This window comes from Coregonus lavaretus, assembly GCF_964263955.1.
Source record: "Coregonus lavaretus genome assembly, chromosome: 1".
Lineage (NCBI taxonomy): Eukaryota > Metazoa > Chordata > Actinopteri > Salmoniformes > Salmonidae > Coregonus > Coregonus lavaretus.
The window spans coordinates 81,488,031-81,511,636 of record NC_139988.1 but is presented as its reverse complement, the minus strand read 5'-3'; the positions used below and the strand labels follow the sequence as shown (position 1 = coordinate 81,511,636).

Here is a 23,606-nt window from a genome sequence, read left to right as displayed (position 1 = left end):
ATGGACTTCTCATTCGCCTCAGAGATGTTTTACAATGCGGGGTCGATAGCTGACCCCACCACCAGTTACGTGGACAAGGACATGTATGTGCAGGAGGATCTGGATGTGTTCAGTGTGACCATGGCTGTTCTCTACCTGGCTGTGTGCATCGTAGGGCTGGGCGGGAACACCCTGGTCATCGTCGCCATCTTAAAGTTGGACAAGATGGCTTCTGCCACCACAGTGTACATCTTTAACCTGGCCCTGGCCGACGGCCTCTTTATGGTGGGCCTCCCCTTCATCGCCATCCAGAACTTCCAGAACCACTGGGCATTCGGGGACCTGGCCTGCAAGCTGGTCATGGTCCTGGACGGCATCAACCAGTTCACCAGCGTCTTCTGCCTGACCGTGATGAGCATTGACCGCTACATGGCGCTTGTTGACCCGCTGCGGTTTGCCCACTGGCGCACGCCCAGGCGGGCCAAGATAGTCAGCGGCTTCCTGTGGCTGTTCTCTCTGTTGCCTGTCCTCCCCATGACCATCCATTTCTCGGCTAGGGACGGCCTGTGTAACCTGGACCCCCAGGTGGCCTCAGACTCCTGGTGGCTGGCCTTCATCACCTATACCTTTGTCCTGGGCTTCGCTCTGCCCTTCCTGGTTATGATTGTCTCCTACACCGCCTTGGTGGTCACCCTGAGGACCAACTGCCGCCAGGCCAGCTCCCCAGGCCAGGAGAGCCCTCGCCTGGAGACCCAGGTCACCAAGATGGTGGTGGCGGTGGTGCTGGCATTCGCTGTGTGCTGGCTTCCTTTCTACGCCTTCAACTTCTGCTCGCTGTACCATGCGGACCTGGTGCTGACCTTTGCTAGGTGCTTTGAGTTTGTGGTGCTGCTGTCCTACTCCTGGAGCTGTGCCAACCCCATCCTGTATGCCTGCCTCTCAGAAACCTTCGGACGCCACTTCCTCACACTCCTCTGCCCCACCAAGAGGTCTCCCAGCATGCACTGCAACCCTGACACGGAGCGCTATGACCTCAACGACACAAGTGCGGTGGCATAGAGAATCCTGAAAAACATTCCACATCAGCCCAAAGGGGCAATATGGAATTGTGGAAACTTTTTTGTATGTACGCTAACTTTCCCTATAAATGATGACCTTCATTCTGTGTCTTTGGACATGTCCTTTGTATATAAAGGAGGTTGGTAAAGATTATAATGCCAAGTGTTTTTCTATACAAGTGTTTCTACATTCGTTTCTGTACAGCTGTTGTTTTTCTACTGGATAATAGACTTTCTATTTCCACTCCGCTCTGACTTGTTCTCTAATTTTATTTCAAATAAGGCTGCGGTGAGGCCCCGCTGCTCTATCACACCTCTGTAATTCGATTTTCCATAACTAATTAAATGAGGCATAAATTCTGTGACAACAGAGAGGCGACAACAGGTGGCATGTAAACAAGATGGTAGCTACAGTATGTGCTGCTGGCCAAGACAAAGAGCTCCCAGAAGACCCCACAAAAGAAGGTGACTTAATGATGGCAAGTTTGCTGTGTGTCCGTCTCTCTAGCAGGATCGATTTAAGGCGCATCTTATTGTCGTGTTAAATTAGTTTCACAATTTACAAATATTGTTTATGGATACGTATTACATATTGCTGATTGAATCTCACTTACTCACTACAGTATCATCACCTTTCTGTTTTAAATATAAAATCACACGAGAGAAAAGTAACTGATGGAAATGTGCATTAAAAACATATAAATCACAATGTTGTGTTTGTCTTCTTAGGTTCATTACAAAAATAATTAATCTGTGAGGCTCAAGTTAGTAGACTACTTAGTAGCATGCGCGTATGACAGTAGCCTACCTAGTATATAAACAGTTTACTTGTGGTGGATTGTGTGGTGAGGTCGCATTATAAGAGAGGCTCTGACTAGGGTTTCTGAGGGAGTGTATATTACTGGAAACTTTCCAAGTTTACCAGTAAACTACCAGAATTTTGGTAACTTTCAAGGATGTAATCTTTCACAAGACAGGTGTCTGTAATTATCTCTGGCACTCTGTGTGGCCTTATCACATGTAAAATATATGGAATCATTGAATAAGTTGATTTTTAAATAAAAAAATAGAATGTCAAAGCTGTAAAACATTATCCTAAACATAAACCATGAACTTAGTGAATACGATTGGTGTTTAATATGAGGGTTCCAGCATGAAATATCCTTTATGTGTTTTTGTTTACAAACTTTTATTTATTTTACTATGTCAATATGTATTTGTTGTCAATATTTTAACATCAAACTGGTGGCAGTTGTGAAAAAAGTCAATAGTTGGAAGAGTTGCAGAGTTAATTGAAAATAATGCCGTTGTTGATTAGAGGCTTTTTTCATTAATTAGGTTATTTTCTCTTGAACCATACGGTCTACAGTGTATCTACTAGGAACTCATGGACAATATGGACACAGATATAATAAATGAATACTATATATGAATATATTTTTTTAAAGTTCAAGTATAAATTACCAAAGTTACGATAGATTGCCAAAATTACTGAAGATTCTGGTAACTTTCGTAAATGACCAGTAGCTTTGCAAGCCTAATTCTGACCAACTCTCTGTTACAATTTGTGGTTCTATGTGAAGCATAGTCTAGAGCTGCTTTGAGACCAAAGTGTAAGACCTGCTAACTACCCACTGGACACACACTGATCATTTCAATGAAATTATGTTGATCAAACGTGGAATAGACGATGAATTGACGTCTGTGCCCAGTGGGTAGTGACTTGGACTGGCTTTTGTCTGGCATGTGGACTATGTTTAAGAGGCAATAAAATGTGTAGCGTTTACAGAAAGGTTTTAAGAGGAGTTGGCATTCCACTGGCTAAAAAGTGCTCCTCTTCAAGGGTTCACTAACAGATTTCAAGAAACTGTGCTTCTGGTAAATTGTCACTTATTTTTTGCTAGTATTTTTTTAACAACTTCTTATTGCAAAGGGAAGACATTCAAAAAGATTTGGAAGCTCCCTGCCTGTCCATATTTGAGTGACAATGAGGCAGAAATAAAGTGAACCCACACAACTGGACTCCATAGTGGTCTGTGTGTATGCATGGGCCCCCAGCCCTCGGAGCTCGAGGTAAAGGTTTGACGGTCAATGACACATAGCCCTGCTTGATCAATGTCGAGGGCCAATGGGGGCATGTTTGCTTAATGTGTCATCATTCTGGGTTTGAACAACAAAAAAGGGAGATATAATCCTTTACTGTGACTCCAAGGTCATATATGTGCAATTCTATGATGTGCAAATCCATAGGAATTATGGGTATCTGAAAATGGGTCATTAGGGGTCAATGCATTTAAAACATTTAAAAGGTCATCCTACTACATGGTTTTAATTAAAGACTTGGCTTGGTGTTGCAGACGGTTCATTTTCCTTGTTATTTCTGCTAGATGCGATCGAACCCTCTTCAGTAATAAGAAGCAGCTGTTAACTGCCTGTGAGAGACTGCAGTAAAGAAAAGTAATGGCCGCCATGGGAGTGTAGGTGGGAAACGAATCAATAAAGTTAAATTACACAATTTATGTCTAATAGCTGTCAGCACATCTTTATCAATAACTCTCTCGTTCTCTCTCTCTCTCTCACACACACACACAAACTCTCAATCTCTGTCACGATCGTTGATGAACGGGTCAGACCAAGGCGCAGCGTGATATGCATACATGTTTATTTGAACCGAATAAACACAACGACAAAACAAGAAACGAAACGTGAAGTCCAAGGTAGACACAAACATACTTTTCACGGAACAAGATCCCACAACTACACAGTGCCAATAGGCTGCCTAAGTATGGCCCCAATCAGAGACAACGAGCGACAGCTGCCTTTGATTGGGAACCACACCGGCCAACATAGATCTAGACATACTAGATAGAAAACATAGAAAATACAACATAGAAAATCACACCCTGACTCAACAAATAACAGTCCCCAGAGTCAGGGCGTGACAGTACCCCCCCCCCCCAAAGGTGCGGACTCCGACCGCACAACATAAACATAACAGGGTAGGGGCCGGGTGGGCATTCCGCCTCGGAGGCGGATCCGGCTCAGGGCGTGACGACCTCTCACTCTTCGCCTCCCTGTTGCGCCCCTGGTCTGGTCTAGACCTCGGCGCGATGCTTCCCCTCTCCTTCCTCCCACTATACTCCAAGCCCTGTCTGGACCCTGGTGTGGGAGACCCCGAACATGGAGAGGGGCTGACGTCTGGGTCTGGACTGGAGCCGCTGACCGGAGCTGGACCAGGCACCGGTGGAGCGGACTTCTCAGGCTCCGGACTGGAGCCGCTGACCAGAGCTGGACTAGGCACCGGTGGAGCGGACTGCTCTGGCTCCGGAGCGGAACCGCTGACCGGATCGGGACTAGACCCCGGTGGAGAGGACTGCTCTGGCTCCGGAGTGGAGCCGCTGACCAGAGCTGGACTGGACCCCGGTGAAGCGGATTGCTCTGACTCCGGAGTGGAGCAGCTGATCGGAGCTGAACTGGGCATCGGTGGAGTGGAATGCTCTGGCTCCGGAGTGGAGCAGCTGACCGGTGCCGGACCAGGCACCGGTGGAACAGGCACGGGCCGTGCCGGACTGGACACACGCACAACTAGCTTGGTGCGAGGAGCAGGAACAGGCCGGACCGAGCTGGCGACGCGCACCACTGGCTTGGTGTGGGGAGCAGGAACGGACCGTACCGGACTGGTGACGCGCACCACTGGCCTGGTGCGGGGAGCAGGAACAGGCCGGGCCGGGCTGGCGACGCGCACCACTGGCTTGGTGCGAGGGACAGGAACAGGCCGGACCGTGCTGGCGACGCGCACCACTGGCCTGGTGCGAGGGGCAGGAACAGGCCGGACCGGGCTGGCGACGCGCACCACTGGCTTGGTGCGAGGGGCAGGAACAGGCTGGGCCGGGCTGGCGACGCGCACCACTGTCTTGGTGCGAGGGGCAGGAACAGGCCGGGCCGGGCTGGCGACGCGCACCACTGGCTTAGTGCGAGGGGCAGGAACAGGCCGGGCCGGGCTGGCGACGCGCATCACTGGTTTGGTGCGAGGGGCAGGAACAGGCCGGGCCGGCTAAGCGCACCACTGGCTTGGTGCGAGGGGCAGGAACAGGCCGGGCCGGGCTGGCGACGCGCACCACTGGTTTGGTGCGAGGAGCAGGAAAAGGCCGGGCCGGGCTGGCGACACGCACCACTGGCTTGGTGCGAGGAGCAGGAACGGGCCGGACCGGACTGCGAAGGCGGACTGGAGGTCTGGAGCGGAGAGCTGGCACAACCCGTCCTGGCTGGCTACCCACTTTCGCACTACACGTGCGGGGCGCTGGCACAGGACGCACTGGGCTGTGCATGCGTACTGGCGATACAGTACGTAGAACCGGCGCAGGATATGCAGGACCGAGGAGGCGTACTGGAGACCAGGAGCGTTGAGCCGGCACACCCCGTCCTGGCTGGATGCCCATCTTCGCACGGCACGTGCGTGGTGCTAGCACAGGACGTACAGGGCTGTGCCGGCACACTGGCGACACAGTACGTAGCTCCGCATAACACGCCTCCTCGCGTGAGTACGGGGAGTTGGCTCTGCTCTAACACTAGGCTCCGCCAACCACCCTTTTAGCACCCTCAAAAAAAATATTGGGGCTGTCTCTCGGACTTCTTCCTCGGCCGGCGCCTTCTGCGTTGCCGTTGCTTCTCTCTATACCAGGCCTTCACTGTCTCCTCCCAAGGACGGCGATCCATCCCAGCCTGAATCTCCTCCCAAGTCCAGGATCCCTTACCGTCCAGGATCTCCTCCCAGGTAATAATAATAATATGCCATTTAGCAGACGCTTTTATCCAAAGCGACTTACAGTCATGCGTGCATAATTTTTTTTTGTGTATGGGTGGTCCCGGGGATCGAACCCACTACCTTGGCGTTACAAGCGCCGTGCTCTACCAGCTGAGCTACAGAGGACCACAGGTCCAGGCTGTCTGCTCCTGGACACGCTGCTTGGTCCTCGTTTGGTGGGATCTTCTGTCACGATCGTTCATCGACGGGTCAGACCAAGGCGCAGCGTGATATGCATACATGTTTATTTGAACCGAATAAACACAACGACAAAACAATAAACGAAACGAAACGAAACGAAACGTGAAGTCCAAGGTAGACACAAACAACATACCTTTCACGAAACAAGATCCCACAACTACACAGTGCCAATAGGCTGCCTAAGTATGGTCCCCAATCAGAGACAACGAGCGACAGCTGCCTCTGATTGGGAACCACACCGGCCAACATAGATCTAGACATACTAGATAGAAAACATAGAAAATACAACATAGAAAATCACACCCTTACTCAACAAATAAGAGTCCCCAGGGTCAGGGCGTGACAATCTCTCTCTCTCACACACACACTGGTTGAATCAACGTTGTTTCAACGTAAATTGTCAATGTATTGTGACCTGGAATCAACATGGAAAATACATTGGATTTAAAAAAAGGTTATCAACAGCACAGTTTTCATCTCATTTTAACCAGCGTTGAAACATTTAGGCAGCAGTAAACATGTCGTCCCCCACGAATGATGCAGCACTTGCCCTTGGGCCAATCGAGATATTGCGTGTGACTAACACATTTCAGTTCATTATTATAGCTCCTGCCTTGGGCTAATCAGTGTAAATGCTGGATCTCTATGGCAAGATGCATCATTCACCCAAGTTTCGTCAAAATTGGGCCAGTGCTGTCTGAGATATAGCGTGTGGCGAATGGACGAATGTATGTGCTTATGAACGTACGAACATACTAAAGTACTAACGTTTTAATGGACAGAGACAGATCCACAGTCCCCTCTTTTATATATGTCATTAATTATATACAGTATACTGTATATACTATCCAAGCAGAAGATACATCTCCTTCAAATGTTGATATTTGGTTGCGTTCACAATTCAATATCCAGTTTGTCTACAAATTAATGATTGATATGTTGGATTCACGTCTTCATCTCAACCAAAGAGTTAAAGAGTACCACCAAATCAAACTTTAAATGCACTATAAATAAACATTGATTTGATTCAGTCCTATTCTTCAACTTAGATATTTGGTTGAGATGGAGACGTGAATCCAACATATTTATAACTTGTAGATTACATTTAAAAACAAACAACCATCCTTCATGTACAAGACAATATCCAAAGGTAAAAGTGTATTATTAATATCATGCATGTGGCATCCTATTTACAGTGGGGGAAAAAAGTATTTAGTCAGCCACCAATTGTGCAAGTTCTCCCACTTAAAAAGATGAGAGGCCTGTAATTTTCATCATAGGTACACGTCAACTATGACAGACAAAATGAGATTTTTTTCTAGAAAATCACATTGTAGGATTTGTTATGAATTTATTAGCAAATTATGGTGGAAAATAAGTATTTAGTCAATAACAAAAGATTCTCAATACTTTGTTATATACCCTTTGTTGGCAATGACACAGGTCAAACGTTTTCTGTAAGTCTTCACAAGGTTTTCACACACTGTTGCTGGTATTTTGGCCCATTCCTCCATGCAGATCTCCTCTAGAGCAGTGATGTTTTGGGGCTGTCGCTGGGCAACACAGACTTTCAACTCCCTCCAAAGATTTTCTATGGGGTTGAGATCTGGAGACTGGCTAGGCCACTCCAGGACCTTGAAATGCTTCTTACGAAGCCACTCCTTCGTTGCCCGGGCGGTGTGTTTGGGATCATTGTCATGCTGAAAGACCCAGCCACGTTTCATCTTCAATGCCCTTGCTGATGGAAGGAGGTTTTCACTCAAAATCTCACGATACATGGCCCCATTCATTCTTTCCTTTACATGGATCAGTCGTCCTGGTCCCTTTGCAGAAAAACAGCCCCAAAGCATGATGTTTCCACCCCCATGCTTCGCAGTAGGTATGGTGTTCTTTGGATGCAACTCAGCATTCTTTGTCCTCCAAACACGACGAGTTGAGTTTTTACCAAAAAGTTATATTTTGGTTTCATCTGACCATATGACATTCTCCCAATCCTCTTCTGGATCATACAAATGCACTCTAGCAAACTTCAGACGGGCCTGGACATGTACTGGCTTAAGCAGGGGGGGACGTCTGGCACTGCAGGATTTGAGTCCCTGGCGGCGTAGTGTGTTACTGATGGTAGGCTTTGTTACTTTGGTCCCAGCTCTCTGCAGGTCATTCACTAGGTCCCCCCGTGTGGTTCTGGGATTTTTGCTCACCGTTCTTGTGATCACTTTGACCCCACGGGGTGAGATCTTGCGTGGAGCCCCAGATTGAGGGAGATTATCAGTGGTCTTGTATGTCTTCCATTTCCTAATAATTGCTCCCACAGTTGATTTCTTCAAACCAAGCTGCTTACCTATTGCAGATTCAGTCTTCCCAGCCTGGTGCAGGTCTACAATTTTGTTTCTGGTGTCCTTTGACAGCTCTTTGGTCTTGGCCATAGTGGAGTTTGGAGTGTGACTGTTTGAGGTTGTGGACAGGTGTCTTTTATACTGATAACAAGTTCAAACAGGTGCCATTAATACAGGTAACGAGTGGAGGACAGAGGAGCCTCTTAAAGAAGAAGTTACAGGTCTGTGAGAGACAGAAATCTTGCTTGTTTGTAGGTGACCAAATACTTATTTTCCACCATAATTTGCAAATAAATTCATAAAAAATCCTACAATTTGATTTTCTGGATTTTTTTCTCTCAATATGTCTGTCATAGTTGACGTGTACCTATGATGAAAATTACAGGCCTCTCTCATCTTTTTAAGTGGGAGAACTTGCACAATTGGTGGCTGACTAAATACTTTTTTCCCCCACTGTATAGGGCTAATGGTGACTACTTCTAACTTCAAAAGATCCAATCAACCATGGATGAATGATAGTATACCTAGCTACATGTTGAAATTATGGTGTCCTTTGGGCAAATCAGATGTCAATGTAGCCTTCATAAATCCAACCTCACTCCAAATGTACTTTCACATACAGCTTATGTAAGAAAAGTTAGAGTTACTTTCAGCTATTCAATGTGATTTAGGTAGTCTACGCAAAGGAGTATGGAAGCTGATCAATGTCTAAATGTGTTGACATGATGGCTCAGCTAAAACGAACACAGCTTATTTCTAAAGCTAAACAGGATACATAGCGGTAGGCATCTGGATGGTAGACTTGTTCTCACTGAAGTGCATTACCTGTCATATACCAGTAGGAGTCACTGTTCAGGAAGAAATCATTGGACTGTGGCTTCACATTTTATTTCAATATACCTCTTTATTTGGGTTGATATCATGACGTTAAAACAATCCCTCTGGGCACAGACGTCAATTCAAAGTTGGTTCAACGTAATTTCATTGAAATGACATGGACACCACATTGATTCAATCAGTGTGTGCCCAGTGGGATGATGTTGATTCAAACATACCATTTTACTATCAACATTGGAAAAAGGTCAAATAAAATATGTCTAATCAAATCTCAAATTCAACATAATATCTATCACCCAATCAATATAGGATATTTTTGTATTTATTTTTTTACATTTCAAGTGGAATTGTCAACGCAATTTCAATGTATACATAGTTCTGATGATTATGTTGAAATTAGATTGACTTAACCTGACTAACAGTTTGTTACATCAATATATTTCAGATTCAATTTGACCCTAATTAACATTTTCACAACACTGGTTTAAATGAGATGAAAGCAGTACTGGTTGATGACTTTTTCAAATCATATGTATTGTCCACGTTGATTCCACGTCACAATACATTGACAAATTATGTTGAAACAACGTTGATTCAACCAGTGTGTTCCCAGTGTAATGGCATCTCGTTTTTCATCCTCAGATTTTTTAAATGTCAGCCTTTTAAAAAATAACTTACCAAAGACCCACTCTGAATATCATATCCCAATATAGGCCGAATAAGATAAACATTCTTTCATATTCTAGTCACAGCACAACAAAACTCCAGAACCAGAACTGGGCTTATCACTAAGCTGTGTGGCACTGGGTTCCCTGAGTGAGACTGACTCTCACACTGATAACATTTCTCCCAGGCAGGCTATGTAATCCCTTGGTTTGTTGTTCTCATGGAGGGCCTGGGGTGTGTTGTCCTGGCAGTCTACTCCATATTTTTCTCAGGCAGCAGGGAGAGAAAATCACCCCCATTACAAACAGATATGACAGCTTTAAAAGTCTACATGCGCAACAGGAAGCTATAGAATAAACAAGGAAATCAATGCATTTTTCAGCCATACTCCTCTATGCTACCACTGGCTTTAAAACCAAGAATAACTCATTGACTATGGAGGTATGACATCGCAACTGCTACTTTTTGATTAATTGAGATTTGGCCTGCACATTCCTGGGAAACATTTAGCATAGAATCCCCCAAACTATCCTAAGGGTCTGTATTGTTTGGAGAGTCAATGGATATCATGGTCATGATGATATCGGAATCCTTGTGTGTCCGGTTCCAGAGGTGTCAGAGAAGAATCACAACATGTCACTTCGCTATCTCTATATCCTCTTGACGCGCCACACTCTCGCCACTCTCTGCGACGTGCTGCGAGGGCAGACAGAGCGGAGAGAATCAATGTCATGGACATGTGGGGAATGAAAAAGCACAACAAAACAACATGACTGCAGATGACCTGAGATAGGAAGATGAGATGTGTCCACTACAGCACAGCGGGGTGTCCTTCAGAGGTAAAGGAGTCCCCCACTCAGCCTCTGACCCTGGGGACCCTTCTGGAACAAACAGCCATCAATCCTGGTGCTAGCCCTCACACACCACTCGAGCATCCTTACAAACAACTGTCAGTGGTTATGAGATAGATCATGGGGGAAAAAATAAAAAATACAAGTCATTCATGTCATCATAGCCTGCATGATATCTGAAACGGCACATTAACATAGTTTCATTTGTAAAGTTGGCAAGGCCACCAATGAAGGATTAGAAGCTTCAGGGTGCAAAATGATTGATCACAAAGCCTTGATATTGTAAAAGATCACAAGTTTTTAAATACCCACGTTTCGTGGAATATCTATGATTTATAATGGTGGTAGTCTGTTTGTGACAGGTTTGACATGTTTATTGAAGTCATTTTTGGAGGATTTGGAAATCAGCTAAAATAATCTAGACGAGCATACCCAGCAAACCAAAACTAATTTCTGTTAATGTTTCCTGAACATTTCATTACGTTGTGGAATAGGTGTAAGAACATTCCCCGGCAACACTTTGTTTGGACAGTCCATCTGTAGATGCTCTAGCCCTAACCCGGAACTTAACACTTATCCTAACTCTAGCCCTAACCTAAATCCTCATTCTAAACCTAACCCTAATCCTAACTTTAGTAAGAAGTTGCTTGTCAACAGATATTTTGTTGATAATATGACCATCTGTAGAGCATCTACAGATGGACTATCTGCACTATCCAAATTAAGTGTGACCCATCCAGCCCAAAAAAGTTAAAATAACACAATCTGTCCAGTTTTGTTGATGATTATAAAATGGGTGGTTCGAACCCTGAATGCTGATTGGCTGACAGCCGTGGTAAATCAGACCGTATACCATGGGTATGACAAAACATTTATTTTTACTGCTCTAATTACATTGGTAACCAGTTTATCATAGCAATAAGGCACCTCGGGGGTTTGTGATATATGGCCAATATACCACGGCTAAGGGCTGTATCCAGGCACTCCGCTTTACGTCGTGCATAAGAACAGCCCTTAGCCGTGTACCACACCCCCTCGTGCCTTATTGCTTAATTATACAATGTTGGTATTGTCTAATCATCAAGAATGATTATACAAGAATGCAAGAATGTTAACAGATTATATTTGGCCTTACTGCTATTCGCCCATAGAAACGCACTGAATAACCGATTCATACATGGAAAAACAGACATAGTCAAATATACGTTTGTTTTAACGTGTCTGTCCGATATCTGAGAGACATACGAAAGATCATGAAATTGTATATTTTTTTAACCCATATTTTGCACTAAACTACTTCCATATACACTGAGTGTACAAAACATGAGGAATACCTGTTCTTTCCATGACATAGACTGACCAGGTGAATCCAGGTGAAAGCTATGATCCCTTATTGATGTCACTTGTTAAATCCACTTCAATCAGTGTAGATGAAGGGGAGGCGACAGGTTAAAGAAGGATTTTTAAACCTTGAGACAATGGATTGTATATGTGTGCCTTTCAGAGGGTGAATGGGCAAGACAAAAGATTGAAGTGCCTTTGAACGGGGTATGGTAGTAGGTGCCAGGCACACCGGTTTGAGTGTGTCAAGAACTGCAATGCTGCTGGGTTTTTCATGCTCAACAGTTTCCTGTGTGTATCAAGAATGGTCCACCACCCAAAGGACTTCCAGCCAACTTGACACAACTGTGGGAAGCATTGGAGTCAACATGGGCCACAATCCCTGTGGAATGCTTTCGACACCTTGTAGAGTCCATGCCCCGAAGAATTGAGGCTATTCTGAGGGGAAAATAAGGGGGTGCAACACAATATTAGGAAGGTGTTCTTAATGTTTTGTACACTCAGTGTACTGTATGTTCAGATGACATGTTTGGAACAATCATGTCATAACGTCACATGTTGTTTTGGGTGTTCTGGATGATGTCTCCATGAACATTAGCAGAACTTTCTTGTAATGTTTTCCAGAACCAATTTAATTGAATTCAGACATACAGTCACCTTCAAAATTATTGGCACCCTTCATAAAGATGAGCAAAAAAGACAATAAAATAAATATTACAAATACTGAGCTATATTGTATGCTCAAAAAAAATGGGGGAAAATATATTATTTTATAATAATACAATTGGTCAGAGAGAAATATTTTTTTTAACAAGTAATACAAAAACATCTCTATAGGATAGGTGTCAAAATTCTTGGCACCCCTAAAGATTCTTATAAATAAAATCAAACAAAATTAAATCTGCATTAACATCCTACATTTTTAAGATCATCTCATCTTAAGGAACTGTATTGTGGCCTTCCATGGCTTCCTGTTTCACTGGGGTCTAAAACTGTTGTTACACGCATGTAAAATCCATTTGACATCCATCACCATGGCGAAAGGCAAAGAACTCACAAACGAAAAGAGACAAATAGTTTTGACCTTCATAAAAAATAGCTAAATATATACAGCAGGGCTGCCCAACCCTAATTTAGCATATCTGATTCAGCTAGTTAAGGTCTTGTTGAGCAGCTAATAAGTAGAATCAGGTGTGTTAAATTAGGATTGGATTGAAAACCCACAGGACGGTAGATCTCCAGGAAGAGGGTTGGGCAGCCCTGATATACAAATATAAACGCCCTGAACAAAAATATAAATGCAACATGTAGAGTATTGGTCCCATGTTTCATGAGCTGAAATAACATTTCCCAGAAATGTTCCATACGCACAAAAAGCTTATTTCTCGAAAATGTTGTGCACAAATTTGTTTACATCACCGTTACTGAGCATTTCGCCTTTGCCAAGATAATCCATCCACCTGACAGGTGTGGCATATCAAGAAGCTGAATAAACAGCATGATCATTACACAGGTGCACTGAGATACCGTGACAAGATCCTGAGGCCCATTGTCGTGCCATTCATCTGCCGCCATCACCTCATGTTTCAGCATGATAATGTACAAATCCATGTCGCAAGGATCTGTACACAATTCCTGGAAGCTGAAAATGTCCCAGTTCTTCCATGGCCTGTATACTCACCAGACATGTCACCCATTGAGAATGTTTGGGATGCTCTGGATCGACGTGTATGACAGAGTGTTCCAGTTCCCGCCAATATCCAGCAACTTCGCACAGCCATGAAAGAGGAGTGGGACAACATTTCACAGGCCACAATCAACAGCCTGATCAACTCTAAGCGAAGGAGATGTGTCGCGCTGCATGAGGCAAATGGTGGTCAAACCAGATACTGATCCACGGCCCTACTTTTTTTTTTTAAAGGTATCTGTGACCAACAGATGCATATCTGTATTCCGTCATGTGAAATCTCTAGATTAGGGCCTAATGAATGTATTTCAATTGACTGATTACCTAATATGAACTGTAACTCAGTAAAATCTTTGAAATTGTTGCATGTTGCATTTATATTTGTAATAGCCTATGTAAAGGATGATAAGCTTAGGCCTAACCCCAGAGAGATAGAGATGTAGAGATATGCCGGTGGCATGCTACGATACCGACATGCATTTCTTCATGTCAGATGGCTACTGCGTCTGCTATACAGATATAGACGTACTGAAGGAGGTAATTCGTACATTTTCAATACGAATATTTTGTATAAAGATAAGCATGATATTGTTAGATTATAGGAGTAACTCTGGTAGGCCTGAACCAGTTTTCCTCACCTCATGTTCAACTGTCAGAGTCAGTTGGAGTGCCGTGGCGCACTGCCTTCATATCATAGGCCTGCAGTAGCTAAAGCTTAGTAATAGCCACACCATACCAAACCTTCAAAGGTTTCTAAACTTTATTAGGGTAATACCAAAAGTAAGTCAAGCCATTGTTTATAGGGAAAATATGAGCAGAAGGGCGAATGTAAACTATGGAAAAACGTACTACCCTACCCTGTGCCAAATAAAAAACCACACAACCCTCCCCAAAGCAAAAAAAGTTTGACAACCCTCCACTATTTTGGACCACCCCTCCCACTCACTAAATGTCGATATGTCCCTAATTGAGTGCCTGTCAGTGACTGACATAAGAAGAGAAAAACTGCTGATACACAACCATATTTCGAATTGCACCTGGTTGTATTATACTATTCTTACTCTCAATGGTAACTTGAGACCCCGACTGAATTAATTTTTGGGGGAACTAAGTTAACCTAGTGTTAAATACATGCCCCATGCGGAAGAAGGTGATTGAACAAGGGGAACTTTCTCAGACGCTTTTGATAGAGGTAGTTCAGAAGATGCTTGTCCTCCAGTGGTTCACTATAAACTCTGGTTGCGCAGAGTCTGTCGCGCTGTAGCTCCAGTATAAACAGAGAAAATGCTCCGTCTGGTGACTGAGCCAACTGTTTCCATTAAGGTCATTAGTACGAGCACATATCCCACCTAGAAAATATCAGAGCGAGAAACTCTGCATGGCAGTTTCCTTCACGCAGGCGGATGGACACTGACGCACATTGGGGGAGTTTGGTGAGGAGGGGAGAGGAGGGAGAGGAGGGAGGAAGAGGGGGCGAGAGCATAGCGGATCGGCAGCTCCATCTGCATGTAGAGACGAAACCTGCAGCAAACGCGCACTCACCCATCATCCAATTCCACTGAACGCAGCAGTGAGTGCACCGCTCATCAGCGCGCTGAACAGGCTGCACTCTACTTTGCGGGTCAGTCCTACTAGAACAGATTTCGCATTTGCTCTGGTCACTGATTCAGCGCCAGTAGGCTACTTTTGGATACATCAGTTACTCAAAATGATCTACAAATGATTTATACAATTTTAATTGTAATCTGAGGTATTTTAAAGAAAAATAGAATATATACTGTAGCCTATTGCCTATTTGACATATTACACATCAATGTTAGATATGTGGTGATGACCGTCACCACTTTGGTGCACAAGATACCACTGTGCGTAATGGGAGAACAGGTGTATCATACTTTAATAAGTGGAAGCCACGGGGCAGAATGCTGCCTTCCCATGGATTTTCACTGATGCCCAGAAGTGGAAGTCGGAATACTCTTGGCTGAAATAACACCTTGCCAAGATGGATTTAATGTGACGTTAAAGTTTCACAATTAAGGTAAGTTTAACCTACATGAATCTTGAAATTGTACATATGCTATTACCAAACAATAAGTCAATTCATTGTGATCTTGGTTTTGGAAAAAGTGCACGCATAATCCTATAACATTTCGTTCTGGACATTGTCGATAACCAGTCGTCAAAGGTAAATAGGCCTAACAAACGCATAACTAAACGTATATTTTAAATCGGACATTCATACTTCTTTAGTTCAATTGTCACCTTCTTTTCAATTATGTTATATCTGTAGTAAATTATAACAGCGCACCTGTTATTTTATATTCTGATCAAGGTTAGGCTATTTATCGTGCGCATTTGTGTGCCATTGTGCGCGCTGTTGAATTTTAATGCCCCAAATGTATCCGTAATTGTCCATTGTTGAAATTCCAAACGCCATATAGCCCTTGACATATGAAATTAATTGAACGTTAGTGCCTAAAATTGGTGGCCAAACAGAGAAACCAATAAATGATAACACAAAATAACCTCTCCATCAGCAATATTGAAAAGAATATCATAATGTGAAGTCTCGTTTGGCGTGAATAAATATTTTAGAATGATAGAAGACAGAATAATCATAACCATCTTGCATTTTAAAATACCAATATTTCTGCATAAAATATGCATATAATCGATACTGAACCAAAGAGTAATCTAATAATAAAATCATAGTATTTACTATCTAACATTTGTCTATTGGCAAGGTTTTTTTTTTTATAACATAAAAAATGCTGCCGCTGTCTCTGACCAGAGCGCTACAGGTTTCCCATGCAGTGCGAGCTGCTAATCACCACCAATCCAATAGAGGACCTGTGTTTGCGTAATAAACCCAGATCCACAGATAGCCTTATGCCCAACAGAAATAACAACATGAAATAAATGACCTTTTCTCTGCACATGGGTTTTGTTTTTCCATTTTAATCAACTCTCAACAAACAAATTAAATTACACAATTATTTTGGCATGGTCTGGTCTTTATCCTAAAACAGACACCTTTGCATTAGAGAGTAGTTTCATTACTGGACAGAATCCATAGGTGTTTTTCAAAGGGTTTCACATCAGCTCGGGGCTGTTTGTTCAACTCAGATCAACATTTTGTCATCAGTGTGTCACAAGGGTGTAAAGTCCCAACCATTCAACACATTCAAATGAAAACACAGAAATCCCTACAGGAGGAGTGTTGAGTCCTGCAAGTCCTATATTGTGTGGGGGCCTATAAATAAAGGGCCAGGCTTTATTATGTAACTTAATGTTGAGTAAAATACATAGCCATAGAGTAAACCATTATATAGCAGGCTAACAGTTACCATGGTGCTTTGAAGGAATGTATTCACCCTCATCCTTGAGTTGCTCTGTTCTCACCCACTGTCTCCATTTTCTCTCTCTCTATGTACTGTACACTCAGGTGGGATGTGAGAACAGTGTCTTCTATCTCAACCCTGAAACAGACCTAACCCAGCCCTCCTCTCTGTCAGCATGGATCCCTGGCCTCTCCTCCCGTCGCCCCCCAACCTCTCCATCCCCGAGCCCCTGTACTACGACAGCTACTTTCCAGGGAACGAGTCTGACCTGGGGTCCCGGAATGACACTCCGGACGAGACCCACCAGGCCTTCGATAAGACCAGCTCCGTGGTCATCACCTTTGTCTACTTCACGGTGTGTGCCGTGGGCCTGACCGGCAACACCTTGGTGATCTATGTCATCCTGCGCTACGCCAAGATGAAGACGGTGACTAATATCTACATCCTGAACCTGGCCGTGGCCGACGTCCTCTGTATGCTGAGTCTACCCTTCATCGCCATGCAGCTGGCCCTGGTCCACTGGCCCTTCGGCGCCGTGCTCTGCCGCCTGGTCATGACCGTGGACTCCCTCAACCAGTTCACCTCCATCTTCTGCCTGACGGTCATGAGTGTCGACCGCTACCTGGCCGTGGTCCACCCCATAAAGTCCACCAAGTGGCGGAAGCCACGCGTGGCTAAGATCATCAACCTGACCGTGTGGGGAGTGTCCCTTCTGGTCAACCTGCCAATCATGATCTTCAGCGGTCTGATGCCCAATAATAACCAGGCGTGGGCGTGTACCATTGTGTGGCCGGAGCCTCAGGAGGCCTATCAGACGGCCTTCATGTTCTACACCTTCCTTCTGGGTTTCTTCCTGCCGCTCATCGTCATCTGCCTCTGTTACCTGCTCATCATCGTCAAGGTGAGCCCCTCCTCCCTGTTCATGGTGTTTTATTTTCAAGTTCACTTATCTTTATTATTGACGACGTCTTTGGTGAAGTTCTCCATTCTGATATAGTTGAACCTATTATCTATCTACCTATTATCTGTAACCATAGAGATAGGTACAGTTGTGGTATCTAAGAAGGTAGTATCACCCTCTCTCCCTTTCCAATAGGTGAAGTCGTCAGGCATGCGGGTGGGCTCCACTAAGCGTAAGCGTTCGGAGAGGAAGGTGACCAGGATGGTGTCCATCGTAGTGGCCATGTTCGTGCTCTGCTGGCTGCCCTTCTACGTGTTCAACGTCACCTCGGTGACTGGCACCATCGACACCACGCCCGTCCTCAAGAGCACCTTTGAGTTCGTGGTGGTGCTGGGCTACGCCAACAGCTGTGCTAACCCCATCCTGTATGCCTTCCTGTCGGACAACTTCAAGAAGAGCTTTCAGAATGTTCTGTGCTTAAAGAAGGTGGCGGGATTGGACGAGGCGGAGCGCAGCGACAGCCGCATGGAGCGGACGCGAATGGTCAACGACTTCACCGCGGAAATGCACAACGCCGTGCTGCTCAATGGCGAGCTACAGACCAGTATCTGAGTGTGTGAAGGAGTGTGTGTGTGTTGTGTGTGTTGTGGGTGTGTGTGTGGTGTGTGTGTGAGTGTGTGCGGGTATGAACTCACCACAGTAGTCGGTTGATCTGAGGTGACTGTGGGGCTGCTTGTGTGTGTCGTCTCCTTGAGCAGATGGATGGTGTGGAAGAGTTAGACGGACTACTCATATTTAAGCCATTCTTCTATAATCTCTTGTACAGCGGCCCAAACACCAAGGAGGTTCATACTGTCCTTTACAACAGGGTCCCCCCCCTCCCCCGGGTGAACGTTTTGGTTTTTGCCCCTAGGACTACACAGCTGATTCAAATAACCAACTCATCATCTTTAATTATTTGAATCAGCTGTGTAGTGCTTGGGCAAAAACCTAAACGTGCACCCAGGTGGGGCCCCAGGACCGAGTTTGGGAAACCCTGTATTAGAGCACACCTGCCAAGATCCGTCTTGGAAAACAAAGACAAAGATTGAATTGAAGAAGATGAAAAAGAGGTCTCATGTTTGGATGACATGGATTGATTCGTACTGTCTTGAGATCAGGATATGAGAAAGCACACCTTTGATAAAGCATCTTATTTATTGATAAGGAAAGATGTTACTCACCAAGTCAGATGTCCTCTGACTGAAGCTGGAGACTTTTGAATTTTGCATCCAGGATCATTGATCATTGATTCTCTAACTTCAAACGATCTTGATGTTGTACATAGATTTCCCCTTGTTAATACCATTTGTCTGTAGGCACTTATCAAGATCATTACTCTCTGATTTATATTTGGCTCAACCTTTAGATGCTAGCACGGCCAAGCACACACACACACACACACTCACATACACACCGTCTCCGAGATGGGCTGTTCATATACTGTGTACAGTTTATAATCTGGTATGACATTTTCTCTTCTGCTGTCAGCACTAGTTGGCTTAAAGGCGATATGCTCCTAGCATAACCAAGCTGTCGTGGTGCCAATCTTGTTGATACTCAACAGGATGAGTTGTGTTTCAGCATCAGTTCTATGCTGTCAGAGTGACGCTGATGATTTCTGAATTAACAGCATTGCATCACGGAGGGAGCTACAGCAGCAGTGTTTTGGTTGGTAGAGAGATGGGTGTTCTTCACTACCACAGTCCAAGGGCAACGTTGTTATCTCTCTAAATGTGTACAGATGGGGAATCCATGGTTGTGTGTGTGTGTGTGTGTGTGTTTGTTCGCTGGAAGGCCTCATCGTGATAGGGTGTGTGTGAGCCACTAATTTCATAGCCCATTAAAGGAAAGATTCACCCATTTGGAATGTTATATTGTTTTTATGTATTTCTGAGCGATGTTATATCAATTTCCAGGGTCCTTTCATGTTTTCTTATGTATCTGAATTATTGCCGTTCAAGCAGGCAGAAATGTGTCCGGCATGGTGTAGCATTGCATTTTCACTACACTGGAAGTTAATAGGAATACGACTTTTAGATCGCGAAAATGTCTATCATACATGTCAGATTTCAATATGGAGGTTGTCTTCTCTTGAACGAGCCATTGATCATATTTTTGCGATATTCCTACCTTGAGAAATTGTTAATTTAACAGAGGGTCCACCACATTTCTCCTATTTGTCTGTCTCTTCAGTCCAGGGTGCACTGCATGTTGCGGTTGCATGGACATTGCGAATGTCAGACTCCACTCTGTGAGGCACATCGATCTGCAGGTTGAACATGGTGAGATAGTGCATTTTGTGGGGGGGGGATTTTACAGCTAACTAGCTACTTCACATGCTGATATTGACTTTGGTATTATTGTGTGAAGCTACATTTGCTAGCTAGCTACCTAACTAGCTAGCTAGCTAGCTAGCCAGCCAGCCCATAGATAGAGCATTGCATTGTGGGTTTTCTAGTCGACTTGAGCTGCAACAGATTTCCACAACGATTTTCACGTTTCTACCGACCTTATTATGAGGACAAAATGAAACATTTGTTCACAAAAAATGATGTTCTCACATATTAGTGTTATTTAACACAGTAAATTATAGGAATTAGTGGTTTTGGGTGGATTTTTTCTTTAAGTGGTGACATCAGGCGTTGTAATTAGCAACATTATGCCAGAGGCAGTTGAGAACTTTCTCCCACATGTACAGTAGATTAGGTAGACCTGTACATAGATTTAACCCAAGAAGAGGAGGGCGTAGGATAAAGACATATAGGATCAGGAGGATGGAACCTCAGCCTTCTCTCAATGTGTTGTTCATTTGTGAAGGGCTAGAAGCTGCTAACCTATGGGTGCACCATTCAAAATTAACTGTCTGTATACCACTGAATCACTACCTTGTTCCTGAACACACACACACACAGATACACAGAAAAAGTCTCAGACGCATTGAGGAGAACAGGTGGTGTTTGTATGGAGGAACCATCTACACTCTGCCTCACCCAAAATTTACTTAAATGAGAGCAAGGAGGGCAGATATTAGATGAGTTCATATATTATTCTACAGTAAGCACCTATTGTACTCTATGTGTGATCTCTTTCTCTCTTAATCGCTTGCTTTCCTTCAGTTTGTAAACAGTAAGCGCAGTGTAAAATATTGTTAAAGACGTGTCATAATTAGTTTATTGTTACGTGTGAGTTCTCAGATGGATGATAATATTATTTCATAATACAGGGCAATTTGTGTGGGTGTGTTTGTGTGTTGGCTCTTCTATCCTTGTGGGGACCGAAAATCCCCAAAAGTACCACAAGGATAGTAAAACAAGGGAAATGCTTCCTCGTGGGGACATTTCCCACATCCCCATGAGGACAAAGGCTATTTTAAGGTTAGGTTTAGGATTAGGATTACGGTTTGGGTTTGGGTTAGGGTTATGGATTAAGGTTAGGGCTAGGGTTAGGTTTAGGGAAATAGGATTTTGAATATAAATACATTTTAGGTCCCCACGAGGATAGAAGAGCAAAATGTGAGTGTACAGTTCAATCTCCTTTAGAGTCCAATCACATTTGGCAAGGAGTCAGGGACTGCCGCTTGATGTCACTCATAATTTCTGTCGCCATGACTCACTACGGTCACTAGTGTATGTACAGAACACTGAGTCGATGTGCACATATTTATCTATCTAGCCCATTCATTACTACATATCAGCTGTGCTAGTGTTACAATAAAATCTACTTCATTAGTGAATAAAGCCCCCAGTGAACGCTCCTGAACCTTGTACAAACATTATATTATAGATGGTCATCTGGAGAGATGGCATAAGTACAGACCATTGTGTGTGTAATGATTACTAACTAAACAAACTAGCCACAGAGAGCTAGAGGAAGGGGTCTAACACGATCATACACTGTACTCAAACACAGTCTTTTCCATAGGAGTTAAAGCAACTGTAAAAGTGCAGAGGTCAAACCACACCATCACCTCCATCGTGTCAAGCGTCTGTCTCTCAGGTTCAAGCATCACAAGTGGTTCACCTCTAAATGATACAGGGGCCGTATACTATAGAATGAGAGTCAAAGGAAGGAGTAGTTCTCGTCATCAGATATACAGTATTTTTCTCTGTGTTTTTCTCAATATCTGCTCCTCTTCTTGGTCTACAAGGTGAAATACAGGAACCTGGTCCACGATCTGCTTGTGCTCTTGCCAATTCCATTGCTGTCGTTGTCAAGCCAAACAGGTCTGGCCTGACAACGAGTGACAAGGAGTTTTCATGATAGCACAAACAGACTGGCAAACACAGTTGATGCTAGATACTCTAGCCTACTGCTTCCATCTTGATAAATAAATAAAACTAAAATGTTTTGTTGTTTCTCTGTAATACTAGCCACCTAGCAATTTTATGAAGTTGGCTTTAGTTAGCCAGCTAGATAGGTTCCCTGTCTCCCAACCTCAATACTACCCACTGGACACACACTAGTTGGAGCAACGTTGTTTCCACGTAATTTCAATGAAATTACGTGGAATCAACGTGGAATAGACGTTGAATTGACGCCTGTGCCCAGTGGGTAACTACCAAGCCATTTCAGGCTATCAACCTTTACTTCACTACATTCCTAAAGAAAATATGTACTTTTTACTCCATACATTTCCCCTGACACCCAAAAGTACTCGTTACATTTCGAATGCTTAGCAGGACAGGAAAATTGTCCAATTCACGTACTTATCAAGAGAACATTCCTGGTCATCCCTACTGCCTCTGATCTGGCGGACTCACTAAACACAAATGCTTCTTTTGTAAATTATGTGAGTGTTGGAGTGTACCCCTGGCTATCCGTAAATTTAAAAATACTATAAACATCGGTCTGTATGATTTGCTTAATATAAGGAATTTGAAGCGTTTACTTTTGATACTTAAGTATATTTTAGCAATTATATTTACTTTTAATACTTAAGTAAATTTAGAAACCAAATCCTTTCTGACTTCTACTGAAGTATTATTTTACTGGGTGACTTTCACTTGAGTAATTTTCTATTAAGGTATCTTTACTATTACTAAAGTATGACAATTGGGTACTTACATTTACATTTTAGTCATTTAGCAGACGCTCTTATCCAGAGCAACTTACAGTTAGTGAGTGCATACATTTTCATACTGGCCCCCCATGGGAAACGAACCCACATCCTTGGCGTTGCAAGCGCCATGCTCTACCAACTGAGCTACAGGGGACTTGTCCACCGCTGGATATCAATCAAGTTAGATCAGCTTGTCAAACTATCTTAGCTGCCATGCCTGCTGACAAGGTTGGTAGACTTTAGAAAAGCAAGCAATTACTAAATATACTGAATAAGACTCACATTCCTTTCAATATTTTCCCCCAGATTTTAGCAGAGAAGCATATTTCGTTTATAAAATAAAATAAAATAAACACCAGTTAGGAGGATACAGACAGCTTGACATATGCTTAGATATGCAGAAAAATACTTGGTTTAAATGTAATCAGGCACCTTATGATAATATCATGATATTTGTGTATTAATTATGATGCCATGATATTTGCCTGTATTGATGATGTGTG

The 23,606-nt window shown here is 43.8% G+C and overlaps 2 protein-coding genes across 2 annotated transcripts; both read left to right on the top strand.

Moving 5' to 3' along the window:
* LOC311134160 (somatostatin receptor type 5-like) lies at positions 1-1,038 on the top strand (the record flags this gene model as incomplete). The annotated part of the gene is made up of 1 exon (XM_084167770.1): positions 1-1,038. One exon carries the CDS (start codon positions 1-3, stop codon positions 1,036-1,038), a length of 1,038 nt encoding a protein of 345 aa, XP_084023896.1.
* A 14,221-nt stretch (positions 1,039-15,259) lies between these two features.
* On the top strand, positions 15,260-22,391 carry sstr2a (somatostatin receptor 2a). Its single transcript, XM_084161955.1, has 3 exons — positions 15,260-15,798; positions 17,206-18,002; positions 18,198-22,391. Exons 2-3 carry the CDS (start codon positions 17,277-17,279, stop codon positions 18,612-18,614), a joined length of 1,143 nt encoding a protein of 380 aa, XP_084018081.1. The 5' UTR covers positions 15,260-15,798; positions 17,206-17,276; the 3' UTR covers positions 18,615-22,391.
* The last annotated feature ends 1,215 nt before the right edge of the window (positions 22,392-23,606 follow it).

Bases quoted from the DNA above. Each gene is read 5' to 3' on its own strand.
- sstr2a (XM_084161955.1), top strand. From the start codon at position 17,277: ATGGATCCCTGGCCTCTCCTCCCGTCGCCCCCCAACCTCTCCATCCCC. The intron at 18,003-18,197 runs GTGAGCCCCTCC...CCTTTCCAATAG, and splicing joins ACCTGCTCATCATCGTCAAG to GTGAAGTCGTCAGGCATGCG.